General features: G+C 40.0%; 1 protein-coding gene across 1 annotated transcript in view; it reads right to left on the bottom strand.

The window, feature by feature from the left end:
- AOAH (acyloxyacyl hydrolase) overlaps positions 1-13,306 on the bottom strand; it is a 197,201-nt gene that overhangs the window by 54,366 nt on the left and 129,529 nt on the right. The window contains exon 13 of the mRNA XM_069588031.1: positions 4,503-4,585. Within this exon, the coding sequence (XP_069444132.1) occupies positions 4,503-4,585 (83 nt within the window). The remainder of the gene's footprint in view (positions 1-4,502; positions 4,586-13,306) is intronic.

Raw genomic sequence — 13,306 nt, 5'->3', positions numbered from 1 at the left:
AGTCTTCTCCAATATCACAGTTCAAAAGCTTCAATTCTTTGGCGCTCAGCTTTCTTTATAGTCCAACTCTCACATCCATACATGACTACCATAGCCTTGACTAGACGGACCTTTGTTGGCAAAGTAATGTCTCTGCTTTTTAATATGCTGTCTAGGTTGGTCATAACTTTTCTTCCAAGGAGTAAGCGTCTTTTAATTTCATGGCTGCAGTCACCATCTGCAGTGATTTTGGAGCCCCAGAAAATAAAGTCTGCCACTGTTTCCACTATTTCCTCATCTATTTACCATGATCTTAGTTTTTTGAATGTTGAGTTTTAAGCCAACTTTTTCACTCTCCTCTTTCACTTTCATCAAGAGGCTCTTTAGTTTTTCTTAAGTTTCTACTATAAGGGTGGTGTCATCTGCGTATCTGAGGTTATTAATATTTCTCCCAGCAATCTTGATTCCAGCTTGTGCTTCTTCCAGCCCAGTATTTCTCATGATGTACTCTGCATATAAGTTAAATAAACAGGGTGACAATATACAGCCTTGACGTACTTCTTTCCCTATTTGGAACCAGTCTGTTGTTCCATGTCCAGTTCTAATTGTTGCTTCCTGAACTGCATACAGGTTTCTCAAGAGATAGGTCAGGTGGTCTGGTATTCCCATCTCCCATAGAATTTTCCGGTTTATTGGGATCCACACAGTCAAAGGCTTTGGCATAGTCAATAAAGCAGAAATAGGTGTTTTTCTGGAATTCTCTTGCTTTTTCAATGATCTAGTGGATGTTGGCAATTTAATCTCTGGTTCTTCTGCCTTTTGAGACAGACTTCCCTTGTGGCTCAGATGGTAAAGCGTCTGCCTGCAATACAGGAGACCCAGGTTTGATCCCTGGGTTGGGAAGATCTCCTGGAGAAGGAAATGGCAACCCACTCCAGGATTCCTGCCTGGAGAATCCCAGGGATGGAGAAGCCTGGTAGGCTACAGTCCATGGAGTCACAAAGAGTCAGACACGACTGAGCGACTTCACTTCACTTCCTCTGCCTTTGCTAAAACCAGCTTGAATATCTGAAAGTTCACGGTTCACGTATTGCTGAAGCCTGGCTTGGAGAATTTCAAGCATTACTTTACTAGTGTGTGAGATGAGTGCAACTGTGCAGTAGTTTGAGAATTCTTTGGCATTGCCTTTCATTGGGATTGGAATGAAAACTGACCTTTTCCAGTCCTACGGCCACTGCTGAGTTTTCCAAATTTGCTGACATATTGAGTTCAGCACTTTCACAGCTGATTTGAAATAGCTCAACTGGGATTCCATCACCTCCACTAGCTTTGTTCATAGTGATGCTTCCTAAGTCCTCCTTGACTTCACATTCCAGGAAGTCTAGCTCTAGGTGAGTGATCACACCATCGTGATTATCTGGGTCATGAAGATCTTTTTGGTACAGTTCTTCTGTGTATTCTTGCCACCTCTTCTTAATATCTTCTGCTTCTGTCAGGTCCAGGTGGATATCATTAAAGATCCTAAATTCTGAGAAATGTATTTTAACACATCTGATACTGGGTTGAGAGCTGTAATCTATATGTTGTTGTTTAGTCCCTAAGTCATGTTGAACTCTTTGTGACCCCTTATGGGCTATAGCCTGCCAGATTCCTCTGTTCATGGGATTTTCCAGGCAAGAATGCTGGAATGGTTTGCCATTTCCTTCTCCAGTGGAGCTTCCTGACCCAGGGATCGAACCTGCGCCTCCTGCATTGGCAGGCAGATTCTTTACCACTGAGCCACCAGGGAAGTCTCTGTCATTTTCACCACCTTAACACTCTACAGAGCTAACACAATCAGTGGTATCTTAGAATTGAAGAAATACAATGTGATGTGAAATAATATAGTATAATATGTTATATATAGCAAATACTTGCAAGAATAATTAAGTGAAATATTTTACATAAATTGTTATTAGCATTCGGTAAGAGATTAACACCAGCTATTATTTCATCAGTAAGAAAAGAGCTATGTTGTCCTTACAACAGAACATTTGTTCTGTGTAGAATATATATTATAAAAATGTTATTTGTAGGTCATATACTTAGATAGAACTTGTACTGCTTGGGAAATTCTGTAATACTCTTGATTAGAGATGGCACAGGGATGGCAAATAGGTTTAACTTTCTGTGCCAAGTCTAATTTGTTGATGGTGTCTGTCAGATGAGCTGTACTGTGAGAATCATTGAGGTGGAATCTGAGTGCATCAGACAAGAGTGCCAAGGTGTATTAGGAATATTTTCCCCAGGCTTTGGAAGATGGAGTGGCAACACACACACTAAATGTTTGCCATCTTTCCATTATTGTCAGAAAACATTACTTGGCAGCTCATTAGGCAGTAGCCAGGCCATGGTGTCATTGGAAGGAATGATGTTGAAGCTGAAACTCCAGTACTTTGGCTACCTGATGCACAGAACTGACTCGTTGGAAAAGACCCTGATGCTGGGCAAGATTGAAGGCAGGAGGAGAAGGGGATGACAGAGGATGAGATGGTTGGATGCCATCACCATCTCAATGGACATTAGTCTGAGGAAGCTTTGGGAGTTGGTGATGGACAGGGACGCCTGAAGTGCTGCAGTTCAGCACCGTGTCTGGGTCACAAAGGGTTGGACATGAGTGAACGACTGAACTGAACTGAACTGAAGGCCACGGTTTATCAATCAGGAGTTTCGTCAAAATTGTGTGGCTACGGACTGAATCTGGGTCCAAGGTGGGAGGTGAGAACCACACAGGGAAGAAGCAAACCCAGAAGACACAGATGTCTGGGACACACGGGAGTGGATGGAGACCTGGAAGTCATGATGACACTCTGAAAACAGTTCCTTTTTTTTTTTTTTTAACTGTTTAAAGATAATTCTTTATTAGCATTTTGGTATATATTCTTACAGGCTTCTTCTACAATGCATACAGAATATAAACTAATAAGTTTATTACACATTATCTTATTAATAATCATGATTTATTTAGCATCCATCATTCTACTCAGAGTTCTAAGGGAAGCTCTACCCAGATTACTTGGGATCCTCAAAATTTGGAAATGTTTTGACTTTCTTGTTCATCTTCTTCTTATGTGCTCTATCAGTCTCATTCTTTTTTTTTTTTTAAGTTAATGGCTGCATATGTATTTTTCTTTTGTTTGTTTGTTTGTTTGTTTTTTACAATACTGTTTTGTCATACATTGACATGAATCCGCCACAGGTGTACATGAGTTCCCAATCCTGAACCCCCCTCCCACCTCCCACCCCATATCATCTCTCTGGATCATCCCCGTGCACCAGCCCCAAGCATCCTGTATCCTGTATCGAACATATACTGGCAATTCGTTTCTTACATGATAGTATACATGTTTCAATGTCATTCTCCCAAATCATCCCACCCTCTCCCTCTCCCATAGAGTCAAAAAGTCCGTTCTATACATCTGTGTCTCTTTTGCTGTCTTGCATACAAGGTCATCATTACCATCTTTCTAAATTCCATATATATGTGTTAGTATACTGTATTGGTGTTTTTCTTTCTGGCTTACTTCACTCTGTATAATCGGCTCCAGTTTCATCCATCTCATTAGAACTGATTCAAATGTATCCCTTTTAATGGCTGAGTAATACTCCATTGTATATATGTACCACAGCTTTCTTATCCATTCATCTGCTGGTGGACATCTAGGTTGCTTCCATGTCCTGGCTATTATAAACAGTGCTGCGATGAACATTGGGGTACATGTGTCTCTTTCAATTCTGGTTCCCTTGGTGTGTATGCCCAGCAGTGGGATTGCTGGGTCATAAGGCAGTTCTATTTGCAATTTTTTAAGGAATCTCCACACTGTTCTCCATAGTGGCTGTACTAGTTTGCATTTCTACCAACAGTGTAAGAGGGTTCCCTTTTCTCCACACCCTCTTTAGCATTTATTGCTTGTAGACTTTTTGATTACAGCCCTTCTGACTGGTGTGAAATGGTACCACATTGTGGTCTTGATTTGCATTTCTCTGATAATGAGTGATGTTGAGCGTCTTTTCAAACACATGAAAACAGTTCATTTTTAAAATGGCTTTGGGGGATTTCAGCCACAAACTCTTAGCTGTTTTTCTTAAAACCCCAAGCCGAGTAGAAATGTGGGTGATGCTGCACCGTAGGGAAAGCAGAGTCTTTGCAATGACCTGGATTTCAATCAGCCCTTGTTCTGCTAATGCTCGCTTAGTTCTGGCTTCCTGAACCTTGATGTCCTCACTTTGGCCTTTCTAGAACTTTGCTGTTGGATGACTGAGAGGCCCTTGTAGTCTCTGCCTTGACTGCATCTTGTCTCTTTCTCTTGTGCTGTGGGTGAAAGTCTTTGAACCCAAGGCCCCCTCTCAGAAAAGGCAATGGTATTAGAAAGGGAATTTGTTCATCTTAGTCTTGTTATCTAATTCTCTGCTTTTGGGTACTTATGAAATAAAACCAATTATTACGGGCACATTGGTGAAGATTTAAATGGAACACTACATACCATTTTTTGAAATATTCTGATAGTCCCTGTGATTGCAGCGGTTTCTTTTCCGTAAACGAAGGTAAATAGAATTTTCTTTAATTCTGAAACAAACATATATGTGTATATTTAATTTCAGGACATTTACATGATTGAGTTCAAAGAAGCATGTTTTTATTGTGATTTTTTTTAAATGTGAAAATGAACTCAGAAAATCAAATCTCTGCAGACACATTTTCTCTAAATTGTCAATACATTACTAGGAATTGTTACAAGAACAGTTCTACAAAATGGGTTGCATTGATGTGATAAGTTCAAACTTCTTTTTTTTAATGACGACTTCCAATCATCCCTTTCTAACCTTTCAACCAAGAGCTGTTTCAAATCTCTTGAGGAATTGATCATTTTTACCAGCTAGATTATTTTAAACCTGACCATGTTTCCTTTCTGCTTTTGGTTGTTGTGAAGCTCTGACAGACACTCTTGTCTTTCAGATTCCTTTCTTTCCCTTCTTCCATTTTACTTTTCAATTTATTTTAATTTAATTAAAAAAAATTTTTTTTGGCTGTGCCATGTGGTACATGGGATCCCAGTTCCCCAACCAGGGGTCAAACCTGTGTCCCGTACATTGGGAGCAGGGAGTCTTAACAGGCCCACCAGGGGAGTTCCCCCCACCTTCATCCGTTTTAATAGAAATTTTAGTAGGACACATGTCTGCCCCCCTAGCGATGATGGCTTTACCCATCTTTACCTGCAGCTAGGAGCGGCCACCTCACTAAACTTTGGACCATGAGTGGAATTCTCCAGTGATGGCTTCTGGGAATGCATCTCAGGAAACAACTGTCTGGTGACCTTGCTCAGTCCTTTTTCTCCATTCTGCTGCCAACAATAGGATGGCTGCCATTTTGGACTATGGGGATAAGTTCTACACTGAGAAGGCAGAGGGGTGAGAATTGAGCTCCCATATCAGACCTGGACTGCATATGTGAGAGAAATAAACTCCTTTGTTATCTTATTTAAATTCTCAGACATTGAGTTTTTCTGTTACTTATAGCTGAATCTATTGGGTTAGCCAAAGAGTTTGTTTGGGTTTTCCCATAATCTCTTACTTAACATTCAGTAATACTAATGGACACAGATCTTAGAGAGGAATTTTCAACCAGTAGCAGGCTATAACTGCACATGTTTTAAATTACTTCCTTGGCTCCTCTTTGCCCCATCTTTGATTTTCTATCTTCTTTTGCCAAATTCTAATATAATTTAAATGCAATTTAATGTTATGTTCTCCATACTTTCATAGGCTTCCTAAAATCCTTTTTGAAACCAGGCCAGGTATAAACTAAGGAATAATAATTAAACTCAGACATTTTCAATTATCTTCTCAAGTGTATTTTATCTTCTCTTCATAAAAATAGACTTCCTATCTCACAACCTTACATAAATCATTATTTATTTTTAAGTGTTATATAAATTTCACTCATTGTATTAGAGTGCTTACCAACTGTCTCAGTGCTTCAGACAGGTAAGCATGTATCAGGTTTGGGATACACATTTGTATCCCAAGTGTGTACATATTTGGAATGCACTGCAAGTAGTGTTCTTTCTGAAGTCTAAGAGAACTAATGATAATAGAAAACAAACTTGTGGTTACCAGAGGAGAAAAGGGAACAGGGGAATAAAATAGGGGTTTAGTATTAACACATACACACTACTGTATGAAAAATAGATAATGAAAAAGGACCTAGAGTACAGCCCAGGGGACCACACCCAATACACTTATTCAATATTCTGCAATAATTTATAAGGGAAAAGAATCTGAAAAATAATATGTATATATCTGAATAACTTTGCTATACACGTGAAGTTAATACAACATTGTAATCAACTATACTTCACTTCCCTGGTGGCTCAGACTGTAAAACGTCTGTCTACAATGTGGGAGACCTGGTTTCAATCCCTGGGTCGGGAAGCTCCCTGGAGAAGGAAAAGGCAACCCACTCCTGTACTCTTGCCTAGAAAATCCCATGGATGGAGGAGCCTGGTGTCCATGGGGTCGCAAAGAGTAGGACATGACTGAGCGATTTCAATTTCACTTTCATACTTCAATAAAGTATGTAAAACTCCAAATCCGCACCCCACCCCACTCCCTAAATCTTAATGGCCTGTACGTGTCAGTCCTGTTCTACTCTTTGCAATCCCATAGATTATAGCCCGCCAGGCTTCTCTGTCCATGGGGATTCTCCAGGCAAGAATATTGGAGTGGATTGCCATGCCCTCCCTCCAGTGGATTTTCTTGACCAGGGTTTCCTGGTTGATCAAGGATTTCCTGCATTGCAGGCGGATTCTTTACCATCTGAGCCACCAGGGAAGCCCCGAATTATAATAATATTTCTTAATGTTAATAGAAGACCAAGGTCTCTGAGCAATAATTTAATTATAGGATTTTTGCTCTGTGGTAGAGTTTTGAGGTAAGTGACTTATTTTACTTTTTAATATCAAAGCGACCCAGGCATATACTTTTCAAAATCAATTTATTTTACCTGAGTGATGTTTATTGACCTTATTATGTTCTATGTTCTGTATGTTCTACAATTGCACTCATCTCACATGCTAGTAAAGTAACACTCAAAATTCTCCAAGCCAGGCTTCAGCAATACCTGAACTGTGAACTTTCAGACATTCAAGCTGGTTTTAGAAAAGGCAGAGGAACCAGAGATCAAATGCCAACATCCACTGGATCATCGAAAAATCAAGAGAGTTCCAGAAAAACATCTATTTCTGCTTTATTGACTATGCCAAAGCCTTTGACTGATCACAATAAACTGTGGAAAATTCTGAAAGAGATGGGAATACCAGACCACCTGACCTGCCTCTTGAGAAACCTATATGCAGGTCAGGAAGCAACAGTTAGAACTGGACATGGAACAACACACTGGTTCCAAATAGGAAAAGGAGTATGTCAAGGCTATATATTGTCACCCTGCTTATTTAACTTATATGCAGAGTACATCATGAGAAACGCTGGACTGGAAGAAGCACATGCTGGAATTAAGACTGCCGGGAGAAATATCAATAACCTCAGATATGCAGATGACACCACCCTTATGGCAGAAAGTGAAGAACTAAAGAGCCTCTTGATGAAAGTGAAAGAGGAGAGTGAAAAAGTTGGCTTAAAGCTCAACATTCAGAAAGCTAAGTTCATGGCATCTGGTCCCATCACTTCATGGGAAGTAGATGGAGAAACAGTGGAAACAGTGTCAGACTTTATTTTTGGGGCTCCAAAATCACTGCAGATGGTGACTGCAGCCATGAAATTAAAAGATGCTTACTCCTTGGAAGAAAAGTTATGACCAAGCTAAATAACATATTAAAAAGCAGAGACATAACTTTGCCAACAAAGGTCCGTCTAGTCAAGGCTATGGTTTTTCCAGTGGTCACGTATGAATGTGAGAGTTGGGCTGTGAAGAAAGCTAAGCGCTAGAAAATTAATGCTTTTGAAGTGTGGTGTTAGAGAAGACTCTTGAGAGTCCTTTGGACTGCAAGGAGATCCAACCAGTCCATTCTAAAGGAGATCAGTCCTGGGTATTCATTGGAAGGACTGATGCTGAAGCTGAAACTCCAATACTTTGGCCACCTCATGCGAAGAGTTGACTCATTGGAAAAGACTCTGATGCTGGGAGGGATGGGGGCAGGAGGAGAAGGGGACGACAGAGGATGAGATGGCTGGATGGCATCACCAACTCGATGGACATGAGTTTGAGTGAACTCCGGGAGTTGGTGATGAACGGGGAGGCCTGGCGTGCTGCGATTCATGGGGTCGCAAAGAGTCAGACATAACTGAGCGACTGAACTGAACTAATTATGTTCTATGCACTGTTCTAGGCATCTGGATTATACTGGCAAGTGAAAAAGACAAAGACCTCTGCCCCTCTATCACTGACATCCTGGGAGGGGAAAAAACCCCCCACTAAACATCATGCATAAGCAAATTACAGAGGATGCTAGAAGACAGTAATTGCTATTATAAAAAAAGAGGAGACATGGGAACTAGGATCAGAGTTGTCAGAGCAAGAACTATTGAAAAAGTGAATGTGAGCAAAGACTTGAAGTTGTGGAACAAAATAGTTGAATTATTTATGTCTACAAGCCTTGCAGTGATACACAGCAATCTCACATTCCTCATCCTGCCTGTTTCTCCATTTTGAGAGGCAATTAATTTCAACCTTATTTGGCTGAGCCTTTAAAATATTTTTTAAATTATTTATTTAGTTTTGGTTGCACTGGGTCTTTGTAACTGTGTTCAGACTTTCCCTAGTTGCAGCCAGTGGGGCCTACTCTTTGCTGTGGAGCAGAGGCTCTAGGCACATGAGCTTCAGTAGTTTTGGCTCCGCGGGCTCTGTAGTTGTGGCACAGAGGCTTAGTTGCTCCATGACATGTGGAATCTTCCCAGAAGAGGGATTGAACCCATGTGGCCTGCACTGGCAGGTGGATTCTTTTCCACTGTACCACCAGGGAAGTCCCTGGCTGAGTATTTCTGTATTTTCTTCCTTATTTCTAAATAAAATACTTCCAAGGCTACTCCTTGACTTATAGTCTTTGGCATTATCTACTCACATCCCACTATCAAGAAGCTTCAGCTATTTACAGCGGATCTATGGTTGCTTTTTCTTCTCTTCACAGCTCTTTTATTTCCCTGGAGTTAATAGCTGCTTTTGTTTCTCTGCTTAATGTTCTGAAGTATTTAACATCAATTTACCCTTAAACCTTTTTATAAATATTTGATCTCCTTTCAATATGCTCTGATATATCATATAATTTAGTAATTGCATCTTCTTGTGGAATTCTCTCCTGAAACCTCTTGACCTGCTTAATCTGGACTTGTTACTCTGTCACCCTGGGGTGCAGCAGTGTCCTGGGAGCTCCCTTCTTCATCCTCCTGGAGGTTTTCTTCACCTCTTTCTGATTTATTGTATATCTCATTTCCTGGAAGGCCACATTTTTCTTATTTTTGATGAAGCATACTTTTAAATATTATGTTTGAAGGATGTGTGGGAAGTAAAATTATTATTAGCATTTGTATATCTGAAACTGTTTTTACTTTTTGACTTGGTGAGGTATAGGGTGGTGAGGTATTGTGTGTGAGGTGGAAGGTGGGCCCAGAATCACAGCCTGTCACACCATAAGTACAAACACAAATAGGGTTAAGAGGACTTAATGGGGAAAAAATCCAAATAGAGAAGAAGCAGAGTTCATTTGGTTTCTGAACTCTCATTATCTCATAAAAAGCTGTCTCCAACAGTATATAGCTAGACTAGCACATCTATATATTTTTAGAGAAAGACAACTCTTGAGTATATAAGTCATTACGTAATTGTAATAATAATAGATTTCTGGGATAGGTAATTGGTTTGTTAAAAAGGAGGAGTCCCTTGGCTTCTTGCTAAGCTACCAATAGGAAGAAAGAAATGGGCTTCTAGGACCATCAGAGTTTGCTCACTGGCCAATGTGGTGGATTTAAGAATGGCTTCATATCTTTGGCAATCCTACCCTTAAATCTTGGCTGTCGTGTTACTTCTTTTACCAATGAGATGTGGTGGAAGTGCACTCTGCCAGTTTTGGCTTGGCTTTTAAGACTCTTGGCAACTCTAGTCTCTTAGAGCCCTGGTCCACCATCTGAGAAGTCTATCTTTCTGGAGACATCATGAAAAAAAGCCTTATAGTGGAAGCAACCAAGATGTCCTTCAATAGGTGAATAGACAAATGAACCAGGTCTATCCGTACAATAGACTATTAGTCACAGTACAAAGAAGTGAGCTATCATGGCATGAAAAGCCAGAGATAACTTAAGTGCATACTGCAGAGTAAGAGAAGCCAATCTGAAAAGGCTACATATTGCGTAATTCCAACTACGTGACATTCTGGAAAAGGCAAAATATGGAGACAGTAAAAAAAAAAAAAAAAAGGTGGTTTCCAGGGGTTATGAGGAGAGAGGGGAAGATTAACAGGTAGAGCACAGGGGCTTTTTAGGGCTGTGAAACTAGTCTGTATAATATTGTAATGGTGAATATATGTCATTACACATTTGTCAAAACTCATAGAAAGCACAGCACAAAGAGAAAACCCTAATATGAACTATGGACTTCAGTTAATAATACTGTATCAATGTTGACTCTTCATTTATAACAAATGTACCATACTAATGCAAGTTGTTAATAATAGGGGGAATTGAGAAGATGAGGCATACATGGGAACTCTCAGTACTTTCTGCTCAATTTTTTCTGTAAACCTAAAATTGCTCAAAAAATTAAAATCTATTAAAAAAAAAAAAAAGCCCTACCTGGAAAGGAAGAGAGGCCCAGCTATATCCAGCTTTCTGGTCACCCCTTCTCAGGCACTCCTTTACATGAATGAAGCCATCTTGGACCCTCCAGCCCAGCACCAAGTGAATACCGTCAAGTGTCTTTGGTGAGTGCCACATGGAGAGGAAGAATTGGCCAGTCAAACTCTGCCTGAATTCCTGAATTTCTCACAGTGCCAAACTGTGGGATATAATAATGACTTGTTTTAAGCCACTGAAGTTCGGAGTACTTTGTTACACAACAACACATACCCAGAAAGGATGCGTATAGAATTCTAGGTTAATTTCATTTTCCCTCAGAAGTTTGAAGGAATCAGTTCATTGGCTCGTGGCCTCCTAGTGTTGTCTGAAGTTACTCTGTTACTCTCAATCCTTTAAGAATCTGGGTAACGTCCATTCTAAGTGTTCTGAAGCATCATGATGATAGGCTTGGCATGGTTTTATTTTCATTCAGTGTTAGACATTTGATGGACCCTTTCAACCTGGAAATTCATGTCACTCAGTTCTGAGATATGTTCTTGAATTATTCCACTGATGATTTTTTTCCTTTCTTAGAACTCCTGTTATTTAGGTATCGGGTCACCTAGTCTGGTTCTCTGATTTTTCCTAGTTTTTCTGTCCTATTTTGTATCTCTTCGTCTTCTATTCTATTTTCTGGATAATATCCTCAACTTGATTTTTTTCAATACATCTATGAAAATCTTGAGAGTCCCTTTGACTGCAAGGAGATCCAACCAGTCCATTTTGAAGGAGACCAGCCCTGGGATTTCTTTGGAGGAAATGATGCTGAAGCTGAAACTCCAGTACTTTGGCCGCCTCATGCAAAGAGTTGACTCATTGAAAAAGACTCTGATGCTGCGAGGGATTGGGGGCAGGAGGAGAAGGGGATGACAGAGGATGAGATGGCTGGATGGCATCACTGACTCGATGGACATGAGTCTGAGTGAACTCCGGGAGATGGTGATGGACAGGGAGGCCTGGAGTGCTGCGATTCATGGGGTCGCAAAGAGTCGGACATGACTGAGCAACTGAACTGAACTGAACTGATGAAAATCTTCCTATGTCACTGGTATAATTTATCTTTTTTTGTTACCTGAATTAATATCTCCTCTTGTCTTTTTGAAGATATTCACTTAAATTACTTTTATAAGTGGGATATTGTTGTTGCTGTTCAGTCACCAAATCAGGTCTGACTCTAATTAGAGTTAAAAATTGTTTTTTTGGAACATAGTTTCTGTCTTCTTGAAGTTATTTTTTTCTTTATGTTGTTTTTTACATTTGAAGTTTTTCTAATATATCTGATGATCTTGGGTTGTTGGCTTATGTTTAAAAGTGGAAGTTAGTTGAAATCTTAAAAGTGGATTGGAAAGTAGGCCTTCTGGGTGTGGCTTGCTATCTATGGTCCTTGCCAGTGGGTGAAGTGGCTGGGTCTTTCTCAAGGAACCACTGCTGTCAGAGTCTTGGGGGCTCCTTCCTCTTGGGATGTGCAGGTTCCCCAGAGAAGGGTCTTCTAGTCTCTGGGTTGCCAGCTTTCTGGGGCTAGCAGTGGGTAGACCTTAGATTCAGCATGCTTGTGTTTTCATAAGGTGTTCCTTACCACACTTTGTCTGGTGTCTCCCAGTCCAGAAGCTCTTGATCTTGGCATCCCCAGAGAATAAACCCTAGTCTCATTCAGAATAAGGGAAGGGACGCTTCTTATCTGAGGATCTTACTACTTCTTCAGTAATCTTCCAACTACCACTTGCTTTTAGCCTCACTTTCATTTCTAGAACTACTATATTTAGCCAGTTCCCAAGCCCTTTGGGATTCTGCAGTGTAGACTGATTTACTTCTCAGTCTTCCATCCTCCTAGCTTAGGAAGCAACTTTCCTGAATCGACTAAGTCAGTTACCACTTGTCCTTGTGTTTCTGGCTTTGAACATTTTGTGATCGGCTCTTTCTGTTCTCTTTGTCCTTGTGGACAAATTCATTTCCTGTCATTTTACTGGGGTTCCTCAGGGGAGAGAAGTAAATGCTTTGTTCAATCTGCTATTCTACCCAGAAGCCTGAAATGAATACTTTATCCACTGCACCATTTATGGCCTCTGCGTTGACTATTTTATTATATTTCAAAAAAGCAGATGGGAAATGCACATTAGATCTCAGTTCAATGCTAAAATAAGTTCACAGTCAATAAAGAGGGGTTATTTTCCTTTGGGAAAGTAATTGTTACCAATATTTAGCCAGAAATATATTTTTGACATCAAAAATAATTTCTAAAAATAGAATTTATATACTAAAATACTGTTTTGCTCTTGACCTGCTCATGGAGAGTAAATACTGTGGATATTAATAATATAGGTACAGTTCTAATTCTTTCATTACAGAAAGAATATAGACATCTTTACCAATAGCTGAGTAGTTCCATTACTATTTCTGACCACAATTACTATTTCTGAATTTTGGAGATGAGGTTTTGTACTAAGTA

The sequence above is a fragment of the Ovis canadensis genome, chromosome 4 (assembly GCF_042477335.2).
Source record: "Ovis canadensis isolate MfBH-ARS-UI-01 breed Bighorn chromosome 4, ARS-UI_OviCan_v2, whole genome shotgun sequence".
Taxonomy (NCBI): domain Eukaryota; kingdom Metazoa; phylum Chordata; class Mammalia; order Artiodactyla; family Bovidae; genus Ovis; species Ovis canadensis.
Note: the sequence above shows the minus strand (reverse complement) of the source record. Positions and strands in the feature narration are given on the sequence as shown.